At 49.5% G+C, this 17596-nt stretch overlaps 1 protein-coding gene across 1 annotated transcript in view; it reads right to left on the bottom strand.

Moving 5' to 3' along the window:
* Positions 1-17596, bottom strand: part of PIK3C2B (phosphatidylinositol-4-phosphate 3-kinase catalytic subunit type 2 beta) — a 78925-nt gene that overhangs the window by 46958 nt on the left and 14371 nt on the right. The window contains exon 3 of the mRNA XM_007065120.4: positions 2957-3977. Within this exon, the coding sequence (XP_007065182.2) occupies positions 2957-3889 (933 nt within the window). The 5' untranslated portion in view covers positions 3890-3977. The remainder of the gene's footprint in view (positions 1-2956; positions 3978-17596) is intronic.

Raw genomic sequence — 17596 nt, 5'->3', positions numbered from 1 at the left:
ATTTCTTTGAACCAGAGCTACTTGTAAAAAGAGCCAAGCAACGAGGCGTCCACCGCTTTCCTAGTGGTGACTATTCCACAGTCCCATATTAGTATTTGTACTGTTGTAAAGCCTAGCAGCCCCAACTAAGATCAGAGCCCCTTTACGCTAGGCGCTGTACATACACATAGTAAGAGACAGTCCCTACTTTCAAGAACTTATCATCTAAATAGACAAGATGGGGGAACGAGGCAAAGTGATTTGCCCAGGGTGATGCAGCAAGGCAGAGGCAGGAATAGACCACAAATAGCCTGGTGCCCTCCCCTCTGGACTACATGGCCTCTCCGTAGAAACAAAGCACATCCAAACATCAAAAGCTAACGAAGAAAATTCCTGGTGCTTCGAACCATGAACCAAGAGGAACATCCCCCAACGGGGTATCAGTTCCAGCAGAGGCCCCCATTCCCCTACCACCTGTTTAAAATCTCTCTCTCCCTCCCTCCTGAATGCCAGCTGGGCATGCAGCAGCCTGTCGAGTGCCACGCTCAGTCTCGCGCCGTGTGTGCGTGTGTGTGCACGGGTCTCAGAGCCTCGCTTGCTCTTTCTGAGCAAACAATGGGCTCACTGTCAGAGCAATTAACCCACCGAATAGCGAAAGAGAGGGAGAGAAAGGGAGAGAACACAACCGCCGCTAAAGACAATTTTAATACTCTTTCATGATTAGTTTCTGGCTCCGATTAAACAGAGAGTGACTTACATAACCCCCACGAGCGGCCCCCAGCTGCATCTTTCACTGACTGAGGAGAGAGGGATCCTGCAAGATTTAACAGGGAAGGCGACTTCACTTGTATTTATATCCCTCGGGTCCTGGAGGCATGGTCCTCTGCATCACATCTGAGAAGGATCCTCACCCCCCCACCCCCCCCCCACACATTCCCTGATTAGCTGCTGCCTGCTGATACCCTGTGCTGGGGTGTGGAGGGGAAAATCCCCAGCCACAGAGTCTTGGGAAGGAATGTGCTGCAGCCCCCTTTCCAGCAGGAATCCAGCTAGGACGGCACTGGGAAGGGCCCGGGAATATATATATTTTAAAGGGGATGGCAGGGGAAGAAAGCAAGGTTGGATCCAAAGGATATTTTGGTACTCTCCTCCACTCCTGGCAGGAAAGCAGTCACACTGCTGCTTACAAGGAGACTCCAGTCTCTTTCCTGAGGATCTTGTGACATTTCACAAGCTGTTAGCCTCGCTACCGGGAAGAACAGATAGAACTGTCAGGGCTGGAGACGCAGATCCTGCCTGGCTGGGGAAGGCTTTTGCTGGACACCACTTTTAGCTTGGACTTTCCCCCGGACCTTATAAATAGCACAAACAGTTGTAATCTCCAGGGCCGCAGTTCAAGGAAGGACCTAGAGGCCTGTGTCACAACAGGCCACTGACCAGCAGCAATGTACGGGCAGTGCCAAAGTGCCCCGGTCAGAAGCTTTGTTTGTTGGGGTAGCAACCCAAATCAATAGGGATGGATTCCCGAATGATCCTGGGTAGATTTTAAAAGGCATTGTAGGTCTGGGTGCTAGAGACCTGCAGCTGAGTCTTAAAATCAAGGTTCTGAACCCTGGTGGTCAATGGCCCATCAAGGCCCCATGGCAATTTTGCAACAATAAGGATCCCGGCATTCTTTGACAAAAGGTTTATCACCACCGGGCGTGGTGTACCTGGTGGGGGGAAGAGCAGGTGCAGATGGGGGGAAAGGACTCTCAGACCAGACTCTCCCCTAGACCAGTGCTTGTCAAACTGCGGCATGCGGAACACTTTGCTCAGGGTCTGCAAAGACCCAGCTGATCACAAGGTGCCAGTTCCTCATCCTTCTTTCCAGCTGCCATAAGTACAGGAACACTTTCCCCCTATTGCTTTCTGATGCCAGCAATGGCTGTAGTTGCCCCAGGGAAGTTATGCAAGTGGGAATAGCAGGGGAAGTGGGTGATGGGAGGGGAAGGAATCATGAGACCATCCCTTGGTTTAGCTGCAGTTCACTCTAGGGAAGAGTTTGAGAAGCCTTGCCTAGCCCCACAAATTCACTTGGTGGCTGTGGCCACACCCAGAACCGCACAGTGAGGCCCAGACGTTGCCTGAACTGAAAGGAGAGAGGGAATTGGGGCTTGGGAAGAGGGGAATGTGCACGAGGTCTCTAGCATCCGGGCGGATTGTTTCATAGCAATATCACAACCAGCTGCTGTCACAAGATTTGCATTTCTTCTCCCCTGCTGCCACAAGAGGCTGATCAGCCTCATGATCCAGCACCTCTTGGGCAATGTGTTTTCAGGAAGCAGATCTTATTGACGCCCCCAGGGAAAGGGGCCTGAGCCAGTGCACAGACATCCTTAATAAAGATGCGTAAACAACACATTGGACAACACAGAATGACACCGGGAGCCAGAGTCAAGCTGGTTTCCCTACAGTAGTCAGCGGACAAAGAGAGGGGAGAGAGAGACACACACACACAGATTATTTGCATGCAGAGAAAAGCCTGAGGAGGTCAGGCTGTCTCTGTGCAAGGCCACATCCCGGCTCCTCTGGTATGCATCACTTTCCTGGCTCTTGCTGCCTCGCTGTCATTACGTCTGCTCCCTGGCTATCTATTCTAGCAGACCATCCTCCAGCAGCAGGCCTGGCCTCAGCTGTGCACAGTGCTAGTTCACAGGCATGTCATGAGCCCTGCCCTGCTGAGCCAGCAACTTCTTCCCCCATTGACCCCTGCAAAGGGAGCCCGATCAAATCTCACCTCAGACTCAGGTGTACAATGCAGTGAAGACAACCCTGTGAGGCCACTAATGGAGGTGTAACCCACTCCCAGTTGAATCCTAGAGGTCAAGTTTAGAAAGGGCAGTTGTGAATGGGTAGGAGCAGCCTAGGATTGGGGTGGGATTCACATCTGCTTGTCTCAGCCCAGCCTCTAAGGAGAAAGCCAAAAGCCTCTTACCGGATCCACCGAGATCCTGCGGTTCTTGTTGGGCGCCACGTTCTTCCGGTTGCCGAATTTAGAGACGTAGGTCCTGGGAGGGACTTGGGGTGGCATGGTCTTGCTCCGAGCCACTGGCTTTCCAGTGGTCTCCTTCTCAAAGATGCTCCTGCCTTCCTTCCAGCCCCAGGTGGCCTCTCTCAAAAGATCGGTGTCATAGGTGGATTTCAGGTTGAGGCGGGTGATGGCGTCATTGATGCCGTCGTAGTCCATGGCGCCGTAGGGGTCTTCCTCCGAAATCCTGCGGGCCAGCAGCTTTCCATCAGCCAGCTCGTGGGCCGAGGAGAACATGTTGATGTCTCTGGGCTGGGGTCCTTTGTAGGACAGTGAGGAGCTTTTGTGGGAAGAGTGATTCACCTCAGAGGAGCTCCAGATGGAGAGGCGAGGGGGCAGTGGGGGAGGGGAGAGCTTCTTGGGGGATCCATCTTGGCCCGTGGTCCCGTTGAGTGGCTCGCTGAGGAAGTGTTCCCCTGAGCCATCAAAGATGTACAAGTAGTCACTGGCAAGAGGGCCCTTCAGCCAAGGCTGGTTCTCCGGCTCAGGTGGCGGGACAGATGAGGTAGTGTTGTTGGTCCCAGGAGCTCTCGAGCTCCCTTGAACTGAGAGGGAGTTGTAGTTGAGGGTGGGGTCCGAGCCAGAGAGACCTCGCATTAATTTGATGCTGTGGCAGTCATTCCTGACAGCGGGTTTGTTATAATCCAGAGCCGGGTCATCCCAGGAAATGAGGGAGCGGTCAGTGTTTTGCTTGGCCTGATTCTCCTCCTTGTCCTGCCTCAGGCGGGACAGAGCGTCATACTCCATCTGCAGGGCTTCAGCCAGAGCCAGCTCCTTCGGGCTGATCCCCACTGACTCCAAAGACTTCCAGTGCTCTCCATTGCCTCTGGTCGCAGACATCTCTCAGGGGAACAAGTGCCAGGGACCAGCTGCTACTTCCTGCTGGGCTCAGGGGTTAGGAACAAAGACATACTGCACCACCAGTGACCTGCAGGAGAGAGCAACAAAGACAGGGTCAGCGTACCAGCACACTGGCTACTGCTTCACCGAAGGCTTAGCTATAATAAGGATCTCGCGTTTATATAGAGCCTGACTTTGAGAAGTACTAACCACAACTCTGATTAGAGACAAGGGGACAGCCAGGTACCCAGCACTTCTGGAAATCAAGCCCCTGTAGTCTTGGAACCTATAGCGTTGACCTGCCCCGTGGCAGTAAGGGAATTAAGCAGAATCTCAGGGTTACTTAATGGCACTCACTTCCCCTTGCCTCCTAAAGTGCTGTCCAAATTAACTGATCCCACAAACCATAGTGGTGATTCTAGATGGAGGGATTGCTGAGTGGAGGAGAGGCCTAATGCATTCTAACCCTCAAACACTGGGGGGTCATAACTTTGACTCAGACAGAAGTATTATTGCTTATCCACTGCAAATGGATTTCCATCTCCGCTGCAAGCTCCTTGGGGCAGGATCGGTCCATGACTCTGCGCAGTGCCCAGCATGAGGCAGCCCTGATCTCAGGCTGTGCGGTATTCCACTGTGAGCTCTCTCGATCTAAAATCCTACCGTGGGGACAAGGCACACATAGTTTTTGCCTCACTGAAGGTAGCTGAGGCCAACTCCAGACGGAGGGTATAGGGGTGACTTCAACTAGCTACATCGAGGTAAAAACTACCAGAGCCCTGGTCTCCTTTACCTGGATGTAAAAACACACCTGTTGTGCAGTGAAGACTTGGCCCCCACGCACTCCCCCCATACAAATAATGATGAAATGGCTGAGTAGAAGGCTACCTGAGCATCTTAGATAATCACGGATCTCCCAGAGTTACAGAAACCCGCTACAATGGAAGGGAAACGTAACAAGGCCACAGGAGATTCTGGGTTGGCAGGGTTTCTATTAGTCATTATAATCGATGTACAACATGGGCCAGAATTACCCCTGCGTCATCCTGTACATTGCTACCAAGTCACAATGGCCACTCAGGGAATCCTGTCCTGTAACTTTAGGCTTAACCTAAACCCTTCGGCCTGGGGGAAATCTCATGGCTGAGATTGTTCAAAACCACCTGTGGGATCTGGACACTCAGTTCCCAGTTGTACTCAGTGCCACTTTTTTTAAGGGCAGGTTGAATGATCTCAGCTTGTTGGCTCCGTATTGGCTGGAATGTACCTAGCACACTTGTGGCGCTCTGGGTCAACCAAGACGAATCAAAGCCACCCGCTAATGCAGGCTGCTCCCAAGTGTGCTGAGCAGTTTGCACGAGGTGCTTCTTGGATCGCAGAGCCTTGAAAACACAAGTTACTTTCCCAAGTTCAGATGTGAAAGAAGGAGGCGAAAGAGCCGGGGGGGAAGTCAGATGCAAACCACCTTCCTCCTTCTTGGCCCCAGCCCAAAACATCTAAACCACAGTGACCACAGAACTCTATAGCACAAAGCCAGATTCCCCTTTTCCTCCAACTGATCTGATGCCCTGGAACTTTGCTCTCAGAAGTGCAGACCGCTGAGGTCTCTGCTGGCCAACACGACATTGCTCAGAGGAAGGATATTTCACCTCCTCTTCCCTTCTTAGCAAAATAAATAACTACATGGATGTTAAACAGCAGAATGGAGTGAGACCAAACCTCGGGAGACACAGGCGTCCGGCTTTTTTAATCCCTGGAGCTGCGGCCAGGTCAGTATTTTCACTCTCCAGTCGAGGGAGTCTAGCTCTTGGTTTCCATAAGGGGAAAGGCAGAGGATCATTAACAGAGAGACTACTACGAAATCGAGCTGCTCTTTGTCCACACTCTCACAGCTCTGCAAGGAACAGCATTTGCGGGTAGGTTAGCACAGTTTTGAAAAGGGAGAGTTGGATATTTTTCCCTTTATCCTGATTTCTGGGGCACGGGGAGAAGCAGATAATACATTACAACTGGGAGAGAGAGAGAGTGAATGTGTGTGTGAGTGAGAGAGAGAGAGAGAGTGTGTGTGTGCAGAGAGTGTGTGTGTGATGGAATCAGAGATGCTCAATTGTGTGTCATAAACCTTACACTGCTGCTAGCTAACAGAGATTCTCCTTTTGCGAAAACAGTAGGGCCCTGTACTTTTGGAACAGGAGATCTGAGTTCTGTCTCCACTGCTTCCATGAAGGTGTAGAGTACATGGACAATTAGGACCTGTTACACAATTTTGTCATGGATTATAGGAAACCATATCACTGAACGCTCTGAGCCTCTGAATGAGTCACTCCAGCGAATAAAATCCGTGTACATCTTATGCCCCTTTTCATGGCTAACCATTGCTTTCATGGCTGGGTGTGCCAGTGAGTCACAGGATGGTCACTCCGCACCCCACCCAATGGGAACTGGATAGTTGGATGGTAACATGGGATGGGCATGTTCTGATGGGAGAGCATTCCCCTGTGTGTCACCCTGTCCCTGCCACACCACCCCAACACCTTTCCGAGGACATGGTGATGGGACCACGGGAAGGTGGAGGTGCTCATTATGGGGTGAGAGAGCGCTGCAAGTCATTTGAAAAGAGACCAATCCCTGACCACTTTGGAGACAGACAGACAGACAGCCTTCTTATTGCAATGTGCCCATCAGAAGCCTGGGAACAATACTGAGTTTTCATTCTACATCACTATCATCCAAGTTTTAACTACATCCCATTTCTGCTGTGTATAAATTGGCCCACAGTATACCACCACAGCAATGAGTTTCATTTTGGAGATGCTAATTAGCCCAGCATAGAGGGAATGTAGCACCTACAGCTTCCCCAATTGCAAGCCCAGCAGGTCCCCAACTCCAAATCCATGGTTCCGTAGTATGGAAGACACTTTCTCACAACTACATACCCCATAGGGTTGATGTTTTGTTCCCTGGGTCTCCTCAGGGTCATGAGGAAAAATTTTCTTGAAAATCTCATTGCAGATTAATTCAGTAAAATCAAATACCAGCGGCTCCACTTCAGAGGGCAAAGGCCTGTTCCGGGCTCGCGCACATAAAAATGTACATATAATTCCACACACACATCAGGCAACAGAGCCGACAGGCAGGTAGGGCATTAGGCACCTGAGCCACTTGCATGTGCAATCTTGCTAATTGCATGCACATGTCTTGCACCTGGACCTCAGCTTTCCATTGCTGCAAATGTGGCCCACCCTCTGAAAGAGAAGAGGGCAACACCACGGAGCCACAGTGTCAGTTCCTTTCAGGCTGATGGGGTTTCTAGGAGGAACAGAAGTCCAATTCTCCTTTCACTTCCAGTAGGTGTAACTACGTTGACTTCAGTGGAGTTACTCATGATTTAAGAAGAGAATCAGGCTCAAGGGATCCAACGGTCCAGTGCAGGATGCCCTTCTCAATGAGAGGGGTCCGCTCCCAAGCAGCCAACCAGAGCGCCACACACTTTAACATGAACAGACTGCGTTGAGAAAAGGGGCTGGCTGCCATCTGCATTGGAAACAAAGCGGCCATCGTTCTGTGGGTGCCAAGCTCGGAGCGTCTGAATAGGAGGCAGTAACACAGCTCCGCTCCCTCTGCCCAGAGAAACCCAGCCAGCCAGCGATTAGCAGCAATGGGAAGAGGGGGCCAAACGTCAGCAGGAAACAAAACCAACAAAAAATATAAAGCAGTGACTGAAATGATCTCACACCCTGCGTCAGACGGGGAGGACGAGGTTAGGAGAGGTCTCCCTCTGGACGCACCAGTACAGCAGTGAAGTCACATCTTGGAAATACTCCTCTTAGAGCTCCTGAAAAGCAACCAGAGGTGGAGGAGGGGAAATCTGGCAATGGCAGCGACCATATGCCCAAGGTATCAGGGATACGTGGGAGCAGGCCGGGGACATGGTCTGAATTTCAGGCGCTGCAAACTCTGGTCAGGGGGAAGCTTGGAATGAAGAGAGTTGCAGCAAAGAAAGTGGAATGGGTGTGGGGGGGGGCGGGGAGAACCCGTCCTGGTGGCAGTTCAATGTCGTCTGTGCTGTCCTATGAGGCAGGCGGGTGCACCGCGAGGAGAGAAGAAGAGAAGGAGAGAAGGGCTATAAAGAGAGGGAGAAAGAAAAGGAAGAGCATGTGCAGACTCCCCGGTAAAATACACACACCCAGCCTCATTCCCCTTCCTGGACCCTGCTTCTCAGTGCCCTGCGACGGACGCGGACTGAGCAAAGCAGCTTCCTGGGCATGTACTTAAGCCTTCCCTGGGTGGCAGACAAGCCTGCCCTGTCCCCACAAGATCCCTTGCTGTGGTGAGTGACGCTCCAGCAGGATTTCCACTGAGTTATCGGTGGCCAGCCGGCACCACACTGAGCTGACCCCGGGTGGGCAGCCTTCCCTGCCCTAAACAAAGAAGCCCACAGATGCAAAACTACAGCATGAGAGGCGCCAATGACGCTGTGAAGCCCTGCCTGGGCTGCCGTTCGCAGTTCACTCCTACTGTGAGGACAGCTAAGGGGTGCCGAGGGGCATTCAGCCACCGCAACTGTCATTTATCGAGAGTGCGGGTACTGCGAGCCTCCCCGACATGCGGGGCCTGTCCTGTGCGGCTCAGCCCTGAGCCGGAAGGACCCCCTCAGGGTGTCAGAGTGGAGTTCAGTTTCCACAGCCTGCCCAGGCCTGTGGTAATGCCATGCCACTGAAGAAGTCTATCAAAATCAGGCGGGTAATGAGAACCGATGACAACAGCGATATTGAAACCCCAACACCTTTGCCAGCGTGGGAGCGGGCTACACAGGCGAAGTGAGCTAGTCAGTGACACAGAGCTAGGCACCGCCTGCTCCTGACAGAGGGCTTGTTTCCCAACACACAAGCGCTAGATTATCCCATCGCTGCATGAGTTTCAGAGAGTCTGTTTGTTCCCTCTGCCGCCCACGTGCCAGAGTCCTTTCTTTCCATAACGTGCCGCTGAGTGCAGAGCTGCTCAGACATTTTCTGTCATATTGTTTTTAAATGGAAAACGGCTTTTCCACAAAACAAAAGTTCACTATGAAAATTTTCCATTTCGGTTGCCAATGTGGGGAGGGAGGGGGTTGTCAAAAAACCGAAATCACAGATTCCTAGATGCCAAGGCCAGCAGGGACCATTGTGGTCATCTAGTCTGACCTCCTGCAGGACACAGGCCAGAGACCTGCCCCACAATAATACCAAGAGCAGAACTTTTAGAAAAACCTCCAATCTTGATTTAAAAATTGCCGGCGAGGGAGAATCCACCACAACTCTTTGTAAATTGTTTCAATGGTTAATTACTCTCCCCGTTAAAAATGTATGCCTTATTTCCAGTCTGAACATGTCCAGCTTCCATTTCCCGCCACTGGCTTGTGTTGTACTTTCCTCTACTAGATCGAAGGGCCCATTATGAAATATTTGTTCCCCAGGCAGATAGTCATAGACTAATCAAGTCACTCCTTAAATCTTCTTTTTGTTAAACTAAACTGATTGAGCGCTTTGAGGCCATCACTGTAAGGCAGGTTTTCTTAATCATTCTCATGGCTCTTCTCTGACCCCTCTTCAGCTTATCAACCTCCTTCTTCACTTGTGGGCACCAGAACTGGACACAGGAGTCCAGCCGCGGTCGTACCACTGCCAACTCCTGAATATTGAACATTCTGGGGCTTTGGCAACTGAAACGTTTTCAATTTTACAGCGAAGAACAATTCGGCCTTTTGAGTTTTTGGGTGAAAACCTGAAAAAAATTCAAAGAAAAATGTTGACCCCAAAAAGTCTGTTTTGTCCCTGTTTTTCACAGGAAAAAAACATCTTCCCAGCCAACTGTAGTTGAACATTTCTGAAACAGTAAGCGGGCCAGGCTCAGAAGTGTCAGATGAGCAGCCAGGAGTCTGGATGCTGATCTGAATAAGAGATGGGCCAAACTCCATCAGCTTTCGCTATCAGTTGTATCCTGGGTGAGTGGGGAGGTAAAGGAACCCTCATAATTGGTGTGTAGCAGAGGGGGAGATGTTACACTGTCAGCAGGGCTGAGCCCTGGCACCTCTAGGCTTGGCAGTTCAGAGCCCCGGCACCTCTGGGCTTGCAGCATCAGTTATGAATGTAAAAAAATGACTTGAGCCCCAGCACCTAATTGCATGAGCCCTGGCACCTCTTTCCTTACAAATCGAGCACTGACTACAGGCAGTCTCTTCATGCAAACAGTTGTAGAGCTGTCAGGCTCCTGGAGGACGAGCATGATCTCATTACACACGCGGCCCGCCCTCCTCCCCGGCTGTGGGGTGGCACCAATCAGGCACATATGCTACAGGCGAAGCACAGTGTGAATGACTATGCAGGGGACAGTGGGATACAGTGGTCAGAAAGTCGGGGCTAAAACCTGCCTGGAGCGGTCCTCTGAGTCACAGCCAGGTGCAGCGATGAACTGCCTGCACTTCGACTTGGCGTTGCAGCAGGGGAGAGAACAGCAACCCCTCGAGAAACCCACTTGAAATCACAGAGCTAGGCCATGCCACATGCAGAATAAACTTCCTCCTGCAGCCAGTAACCTGGCCATGAAGAGGATCGTGTGGGATGTGACATAACCAAGACCGTACCCCCCAGCTCCTCAGACTCCAGTGGCTTTCTATGGATGCCTTCTTAAAATAGTTTGTGTAGCAGCTTTCCTCTGCTGCCGAGTCATAAGCAAATGCAGAGCCGGGTTAGTAAGATCAGTGTAAGAGTGTCTGCCGTTCTGTGAGAGGCAGGAGCCCTGTATAAGGCAACATGCACATGTGTGTGGGCAACAGCAGAGGATAAAGGGAACTGAAAAGCCACACAAAAAACTGTTCTAACACCATCTGTGTTCTGGTTGCCTCAGCATCTCTCCTGGTCACCCTCCAGACCGCAGCTAAAGCAGTGCTTAGTATTTATCTGAAGACGCCCGGCACAGGCCCAGCAGTATGGGACAAATCTGGGGGGACTGATCCAAAGCCCACTGCACTCAGTGGAAAAAACTCCCAGTGGCTTCATTGGCCTTCAGATCGGGCCCGGAGAGATCTCACAAAAAGAATCAAGAGAGGAGACGCTGCTGAAAGAAGCAAGGTGGGTTCAACCCAGTCACACCTGCCCTCACAGCAGAAACGTATGGCCCCCTCTCCTGTTTCACTACATTGCTCTGGGGCAGAGCTAGTTGGGAATTTTTTTGACAACACGTTTTTCAGCCGAAAATGCTGATTCATCAAAACCGAAACTTTTCACAGGAAAGGGTCAGTTCTGGTGAATTTTTTGACTTGAAAATGTTTTTGCAAAACATTTTGAAATTGTCCAAGTGTTTCAGTCTGGAATTATTTAGTTCAAAAAGGGATTGTTTGGAGCAAGTCCCCTGGCCTGTGTTCTACAGGGAATCTGACGAGATGATGACACCAGTCCCTCCAGGCCCTGGAATCTATGAATATAATGAAAAAGTCCAGTCTTCTGGTTCCAAATGACTTTTTGTTTTGAAATGTAAGGTAATTATAACATCCAAAAAATCTAAATAAAAAGTTATCGAATAAAATGAAACATTTCAAAATTACAGAAACATTTCTATGGACCCAAACTGAAGGGTTTGGGGTTGTTGTTTTTTTCCAATTGGTTAGTCTCTAAGGTGCCACAAGTCCTCCTTTTCTTTTTGCGAATACAGACTAACACGGCTGCTACTCTGAAACCTGTCTTTTTCCAGATTTCCAAAGCACAGACAGCAGAATGAAGTATTTGAGGGCTGCTTTCAAAAGCCAACCATGAACCGGTGAAATTCACCCCTGCACAGAGGGCCAGAGTGAGGCCTAAGAACCAGTAAAGTGTTCAGTATAGTGGTGCTTCAGTCTTGTGCGAGCGAAGCCCTCTGCATAGGGGTAGATCTCATCATTTAACAGAAGGTGGCCCTAGATAGGCTTCCATTAGACATGGGAGCTGGCTCCTCCTCCACTAACTCCCCTGCTTGCCCCCCATGGAAAGCCAATGCCTTAGAGATTCAAGCAAGTTCTGCACTGCCGAAGTGATGGGCTAGAAAATCTAATAGGTCTTTTTCCACCTCCCATTTCCATTTGTTCTCTCCAAGTCTCAGCTCTGCTGAAAAAGCCTGTCATTTGCCTTGCTTATTCTTTGCCAGTTAGGCAAGCATCCGTCTGCATTTCCATTAGAAACTCTCTCTCCTCCCAAAAAGCTATTTAAAAAATTACATAGGTCTGAAATCTGGCTGGTGAGGTCTCAGCCTAGGAGTGAAAGGAGCTGGAACCAAACTGCAAAGGAACAGAGAAGAACAATTTTTTCCTCCATAAAAAAAAAATAACAATAAAAGACTAGATTTCTGACTTTGAATTTCCTAGCATTTGTCAGGGGCACGTCAGATCTAGGAGAGTCTTTAAACCAACACTTTCTGTGCCCCCTCCCAAAGAATTGCTCCCCAGTGCTTGCATATTACCATGCAGGCCTGTGGCCTGGCTGAGAAGGGATAGGTACTTAGGGTGAAATTCACTCCTGTGCACTGAAATCCCTCCCACGCCTTATGGTTAAAGTTTAACTCCATTTCCTTCTCGGCATCCGGCAGCTCAGAGCCAAGCCCAGTGACTACATTTGAATCTCATATCAGCAGCACAAGCACAGCGTTACTGAGATGCCCCATGAGGGTCTAGTCCTAAACTTTCTCTGACCAAAGACTACTGGGAAATAAAGACAAACTAGCCCATGCTGCTATCCAGCTTTTCACATGAACAAAGCATGTTGCAAATATTCATTAAGATGATGTGGGACAAACCACGCCTGTTAACAGGAGCAAGGCCCTGAGCCCACAAAGCATAGCAATGAGGGGTCAGATTGGGCTTCAGTAGAATTACTTGCATGCTTAAAATTAAGCGCACGCCCAAGTGCTTTGCAAGTTCAGCATCTTAGGACCCCGGTCGAAGGTCTCCAAATTTAGAGTTGCCAACTCTCACAATTTTATCATGACTCCTGCAATAGTTGGTATTTCTCTTAAATCCTCAGTGCCCGGAGTCATGTGATTCAGGTGAGAATCTCAGCTATCATTTAGGGGAAAAGGGAGCTCCTAGCCCTCCTGGTTGTGAGGAAGATCTTGAAAACATGAACCCTAAAGGCTCAAAGCCCAGAAGGCCAATAAAAAGAGCTTAAAATGCACTTTCCTGTGTAACCACGTCAGAGTGGCCAATGGCATTTTTAAAGAGACCCACAGGTAGATTTAACCCCTGAAAAGATACATGGTTAAACAGATCAGGCTCAGGAAAAGGGAGAGGAATGGGAGACTATAGTGCGGGGTTTCAAAATCCCATCTTTCAAGGCCTGGATTTTGGTGGTTTTCAACAGCAGCATTGAGTCTGAAAACAAACATATGGGATTTTAATTGAACAATGACAATTAACGATTACAATAAACGACTGAACGATAACAATAAAACCCTTCTGAAAAATTGTAAAACATGTTTCCGTTGATTTGGGTTTTAAACATTTTGGATCAAAGCCAGTCCTGGTGTGAACTAGTGCAACTCCAGGGACATTAATGGAGTTCTGTTCATTTGTATCTAGGATGAATTTGGCCCTTCATGTTTAGAATTCTTATTGCAATTCAAATGCAATTGCTCTGGGCCACCGGGTTGGTGGGGGTGGTGGGGAGGAATTACTCACTGGAGCTTTAAATTAAGTCTATCATAGCTTGTCGGCGTGCAGAAGTTGTACCGCTTCAACTACGCTGGTGTAGTTAAAGCAATACAATTCCCTGGGCGTGGATGCAATTCTACTGGCATAAAAATGCGTTTACCAGCATAGCATATTCCTGTACAGGAAGGGGAATGAGCTATGCTGGTATGAGGCATCTTTCTAATCGTGTAGCGGCGTCCTCCCTAGGGGCTGTACTGATAACTATTCCAGTTAAAAAACTAACTAACTAAATAAAAATCATCCTCGCTAATAGTTCTACCAGTACAAAATCTGTAGAGAGAGCAGGTGTAAGGCTCTTTGTTATGCTGTAAAAGTCAGTTGTTTGCTAAGTACCAGCTGATTATGAAGAATAACATGTTTACTGAGGTTTCAAAGCTACTGAACATGTATATTTATGAGCGGGTTGTTAAACTGGAATGAACTGGTGTCACTTACAATTCCCTGATTGAGTGCAATACAAAATAGCACATAACAAACACCCCACTCAGCACTGGGGCACCATCACGCTAGGACCAGCCCGTGCCCGGAAGAGCTTACAGCTAATTTCCCCAGTTATACAATGGGGATATTGATACTAACGTGCTTTGAGATCTATGGATGAAAAATGCTTGGTAAGCAGTAGGTATTATTATTATTTCATATACAATAACTGAGACACACCTAAGTGCTGGGCCGATAACCGTACCTGGTACCCTTCGGACGAAGGGCACCTGCTGACAGGCTAGAAAAGTGGGGGCTTGATCCCCATCTCATTTGAGTCGACGGGAAAAAACAACCAACCCTCTCACTGATTTTAATAGAGAAGGATCGAGACCTAAGTGTTTGACGGTTTTTTGCCCAGGGGAAGGGAAATTTCATTTCCAGCACCAGCCTCTGCTGGACACAACAACAGGTTTAGAGGCAAAAACCAAGGGCACTGAAAGCAAAGTGGATGCTGCTGCCGAAGTGCAGTTAAGGGGGACTTTTCCTTTCCAGCCCAAGGGATCCCCGAAATATGAAAACTCTGTCCGCCAGTCAGAGAATACAAACTCAGCCCTCCCATCTGGCCCATTACAGGCCTGCCACAGAATGCACAGGGCAGGGATGTGTTTATTATTACTGGCCTTTCTATTACAAGTGAACTTCCCCCAACAGGGCTGCTACATAAATAGGACCTGATTAAGTGATCCAATGAAGTCTTTCCATTATCAACATCAACAAGCTTTGGATCAGGCCCATAACGTTGCCATGCTGGATCAGGCCCATGGTTCACGCAGTCCAGTATCTGCCTCTGATAGTGCCCAGCACCAGCTGTTCATGAAACCTCTTCATGGAGCATTAGGGAATAGACTGCCCAGATGACAGGTTTCAGAGTAGCAGCTGTGTTAGTCGGTATCCGCAAAAAGAAAAGGAGGACTTGTGGCACCTTAGAGACTAACCAATTTATTTGAGCATAAGCTTTCATGCACCCGATGAAGTGAGCTGTAGCTCACGAAAGCTTATGCTCAAATAAATTGGTTAGTCTCTAAGATGCCACAAGTCCTCCTTTTCTTCTTACTGCCCAGATGGGAAGTTTCTTCCTGACCCCACTCAGTTAGTGGTCAGTTTAGCCCTGAAGCATGAGGGTATCTATTTTTTATCCTATCCAGTGCAACTGGGGAGGTTGCTATTATTGGTAGAAATGTCTAATCCAGGGAGCGGAGACCATACCATGTGATTTAGGCAGCGAATAGCGACTCCGAGACTGAAACCCATCGGCATGAACCATTCGTGGCGTCAAAATCAAGTGGTTAGATTTTCCAAAGAGTGCAGCCCTCAGCAGCCCGCATTGTTCCCCCTGTGCACGGGTCAGGGGGGTGGGTGGATTCTCCATTGTCCTCGGCGGGAGCTGCTGGGGGCTGAGCCCTTTTGAAAATCTGACCCTAAGTCTGTTTGTAGGTAATTAGCGAATGGAGCAAGGGGCTGCGGAATTGTCTAATGAGCTGTTTGCTGCTCATGGTTCACCCAGATCTACAGCAATGTTTGGCCACCCAGCGCCATGTCACAGGGGACCATCCAGACCCCACCCCCATCCCCTTGCATGCAGATGGATTCCTCCTAGCACACATGATACTGTAAATTAACAGACAGATACCCTCAAGGGTTGACCAAGGGCATAGGCGGAGGGGCTTGGTGGGGAGGCAGTGAGGCAGACAGAACCATGCTGAAAATCTAACCCGGGGGGGGGGGGGGAAGGGGGGGAAGAAAGGCCCAGCCCCCTTTTCTCTTTGCTATGCATGGCTGAACTGATTGCTTTGCACAGCTGGTGTGATGCACAAGGAGGCAGCCCTATGGCTTGGAGCAGCAGGCCTTTCAGACACACGGAGGGGAAAGTTCACCACCACACACGCCACTCCTCTCTCTCTCTTTCTCTCTTCTGTCTCACACACACACACACACACACACACACACACGCTCCAACAGGAGCATTTCCTTTCTACATCTTGGGTGTCTCAAAAGAGTCAGTCCTCTCCCACACGTCCTGCAAGGAGATTTACAGAGAGATCATTTCATGCTGATTAGAGGTCCCAGATCTGCAGCCCTGGGTACTGACATCCTCTAGACCAGTGGCTCTCAACCTTTCCAGATGACTGTACCCCTTTCTGGAGTCTGATTTGTCTTGCGTACCTCCAAGTTTCACCTCACATAAAAACTACTTGCTTACAAAATCAGACATAAAAATACAAAAGTGTCACAGCACACTAGTACTGAAAAATTGCTGACTTGCTCATTTTTACCATGTAATTACAAAATAAATCAACTGGAATATAAATATTGTACTTACATTGCAGTGTATAGTATACAGAGCAGTATAAACAAGTCATTGTCTGTATGAAATGTTTGTTTGTACTGACTTTGCTAGTGCTTTTTATGTAGCCTGGCAAATACCTAGATGAGGAGTTGATGTACCCCCGGAAGACCTCTGTGTACCCCAGGGGTACACTTACCCCTGGCTGAGAACCATTGCTTAGCTATCCTCAGGTACAGCACAGATGGCTGCAAGGCAAACTTCCCCCACACCGCCTTCTGCCAATACGCCTGCGCCTTGCACTGCCGGGGAAAATGACCAAGAGGGACGTGCCCCCTCCGCGGCCAGCAGTCATGGCAGTGGCTTTGTTTCCATAATGTACTTATTAGAAATTCGGGGGCAGGGGGGTTGTGAAGATGGGAATTGGACCGACACCTGCCAAGCTGATTCCAGATGGCTCACCCCACAGTTATCTGATGGAAATAATTTTGCTTGCCACCAACATGATCCTGGATTCAAACCAGCGACCTACTGGTAAATGGCTCTAAATCCCCACCACCAAAGTCCAGAATCACCCCATTTCTTTAGACCTATGGCTTGTTCGACGTTCACTTTGATTTTCCTCTCATGCTCCCTTTCGCTAGCAATCAGCCCAACCAGGAGCCACTTTCCCCCCTCATAGTTGCTGTCTGTGGTTGGAATGTGGGTGCATCGTAACAAAGCATTAGGAGCTGTTATCCCAGCAAAGATATTGTGTTCACGCTCTCTATTTCAGGACTTTCTATTCCCCCCCTACCTATAGTATCCAAGCGCATGGGGCCAGGTCAATGGCAGGTACAATTTTAAAAGGACTGGAGAGACACTTTTGTTCTCTTTCAGGCCTTTCTTTACACCCTGCTAGCTGCACCTGCTGCATTAGTGATCCCATTGTATGCCATGGCATGTCTGCCTTCCAGTGGGGATTACGGAGATGCCACGGGGGGGAGGGGGGCCGGGGGGGGGGGGCAACACATAGCTGTGTCCCTGGAATAGCAGCAAAGCCAGAAGGGCAGAGGTGGGATCGCAACCGGAGTGACATTATCCGGTTTACCAAGCAACCCAGCTCCTGGTCAGACAGCACAGAACCAGGGAGGATGAGTTTAACCCTGTCCAAAGTGATGAGCATCAGAGGGGGTGGGGGATGAGGACGGGTGTCACCCATCTGGTACAGAGACATGCATCTGCA

Source organism: Chelonia mydas, chromosome 21 (genome assembly GCF_015237465.2).
Source record: "Chelonia mydas isolate rCheMyd1 chromosome 21, rCheMyd1.pri.v2, whole genome shotgun sequence".
In the NCBI taxonomy this organism is placed as follows: domain Eukaryota; kingdom Metazoa; phylum Chordata; order Testudines; family Cheloniidae; genus Chelonia; species Chelonia mydas.
This window is presented reverse-complemented; position numbering and strand designations above follow the sequence as displayed.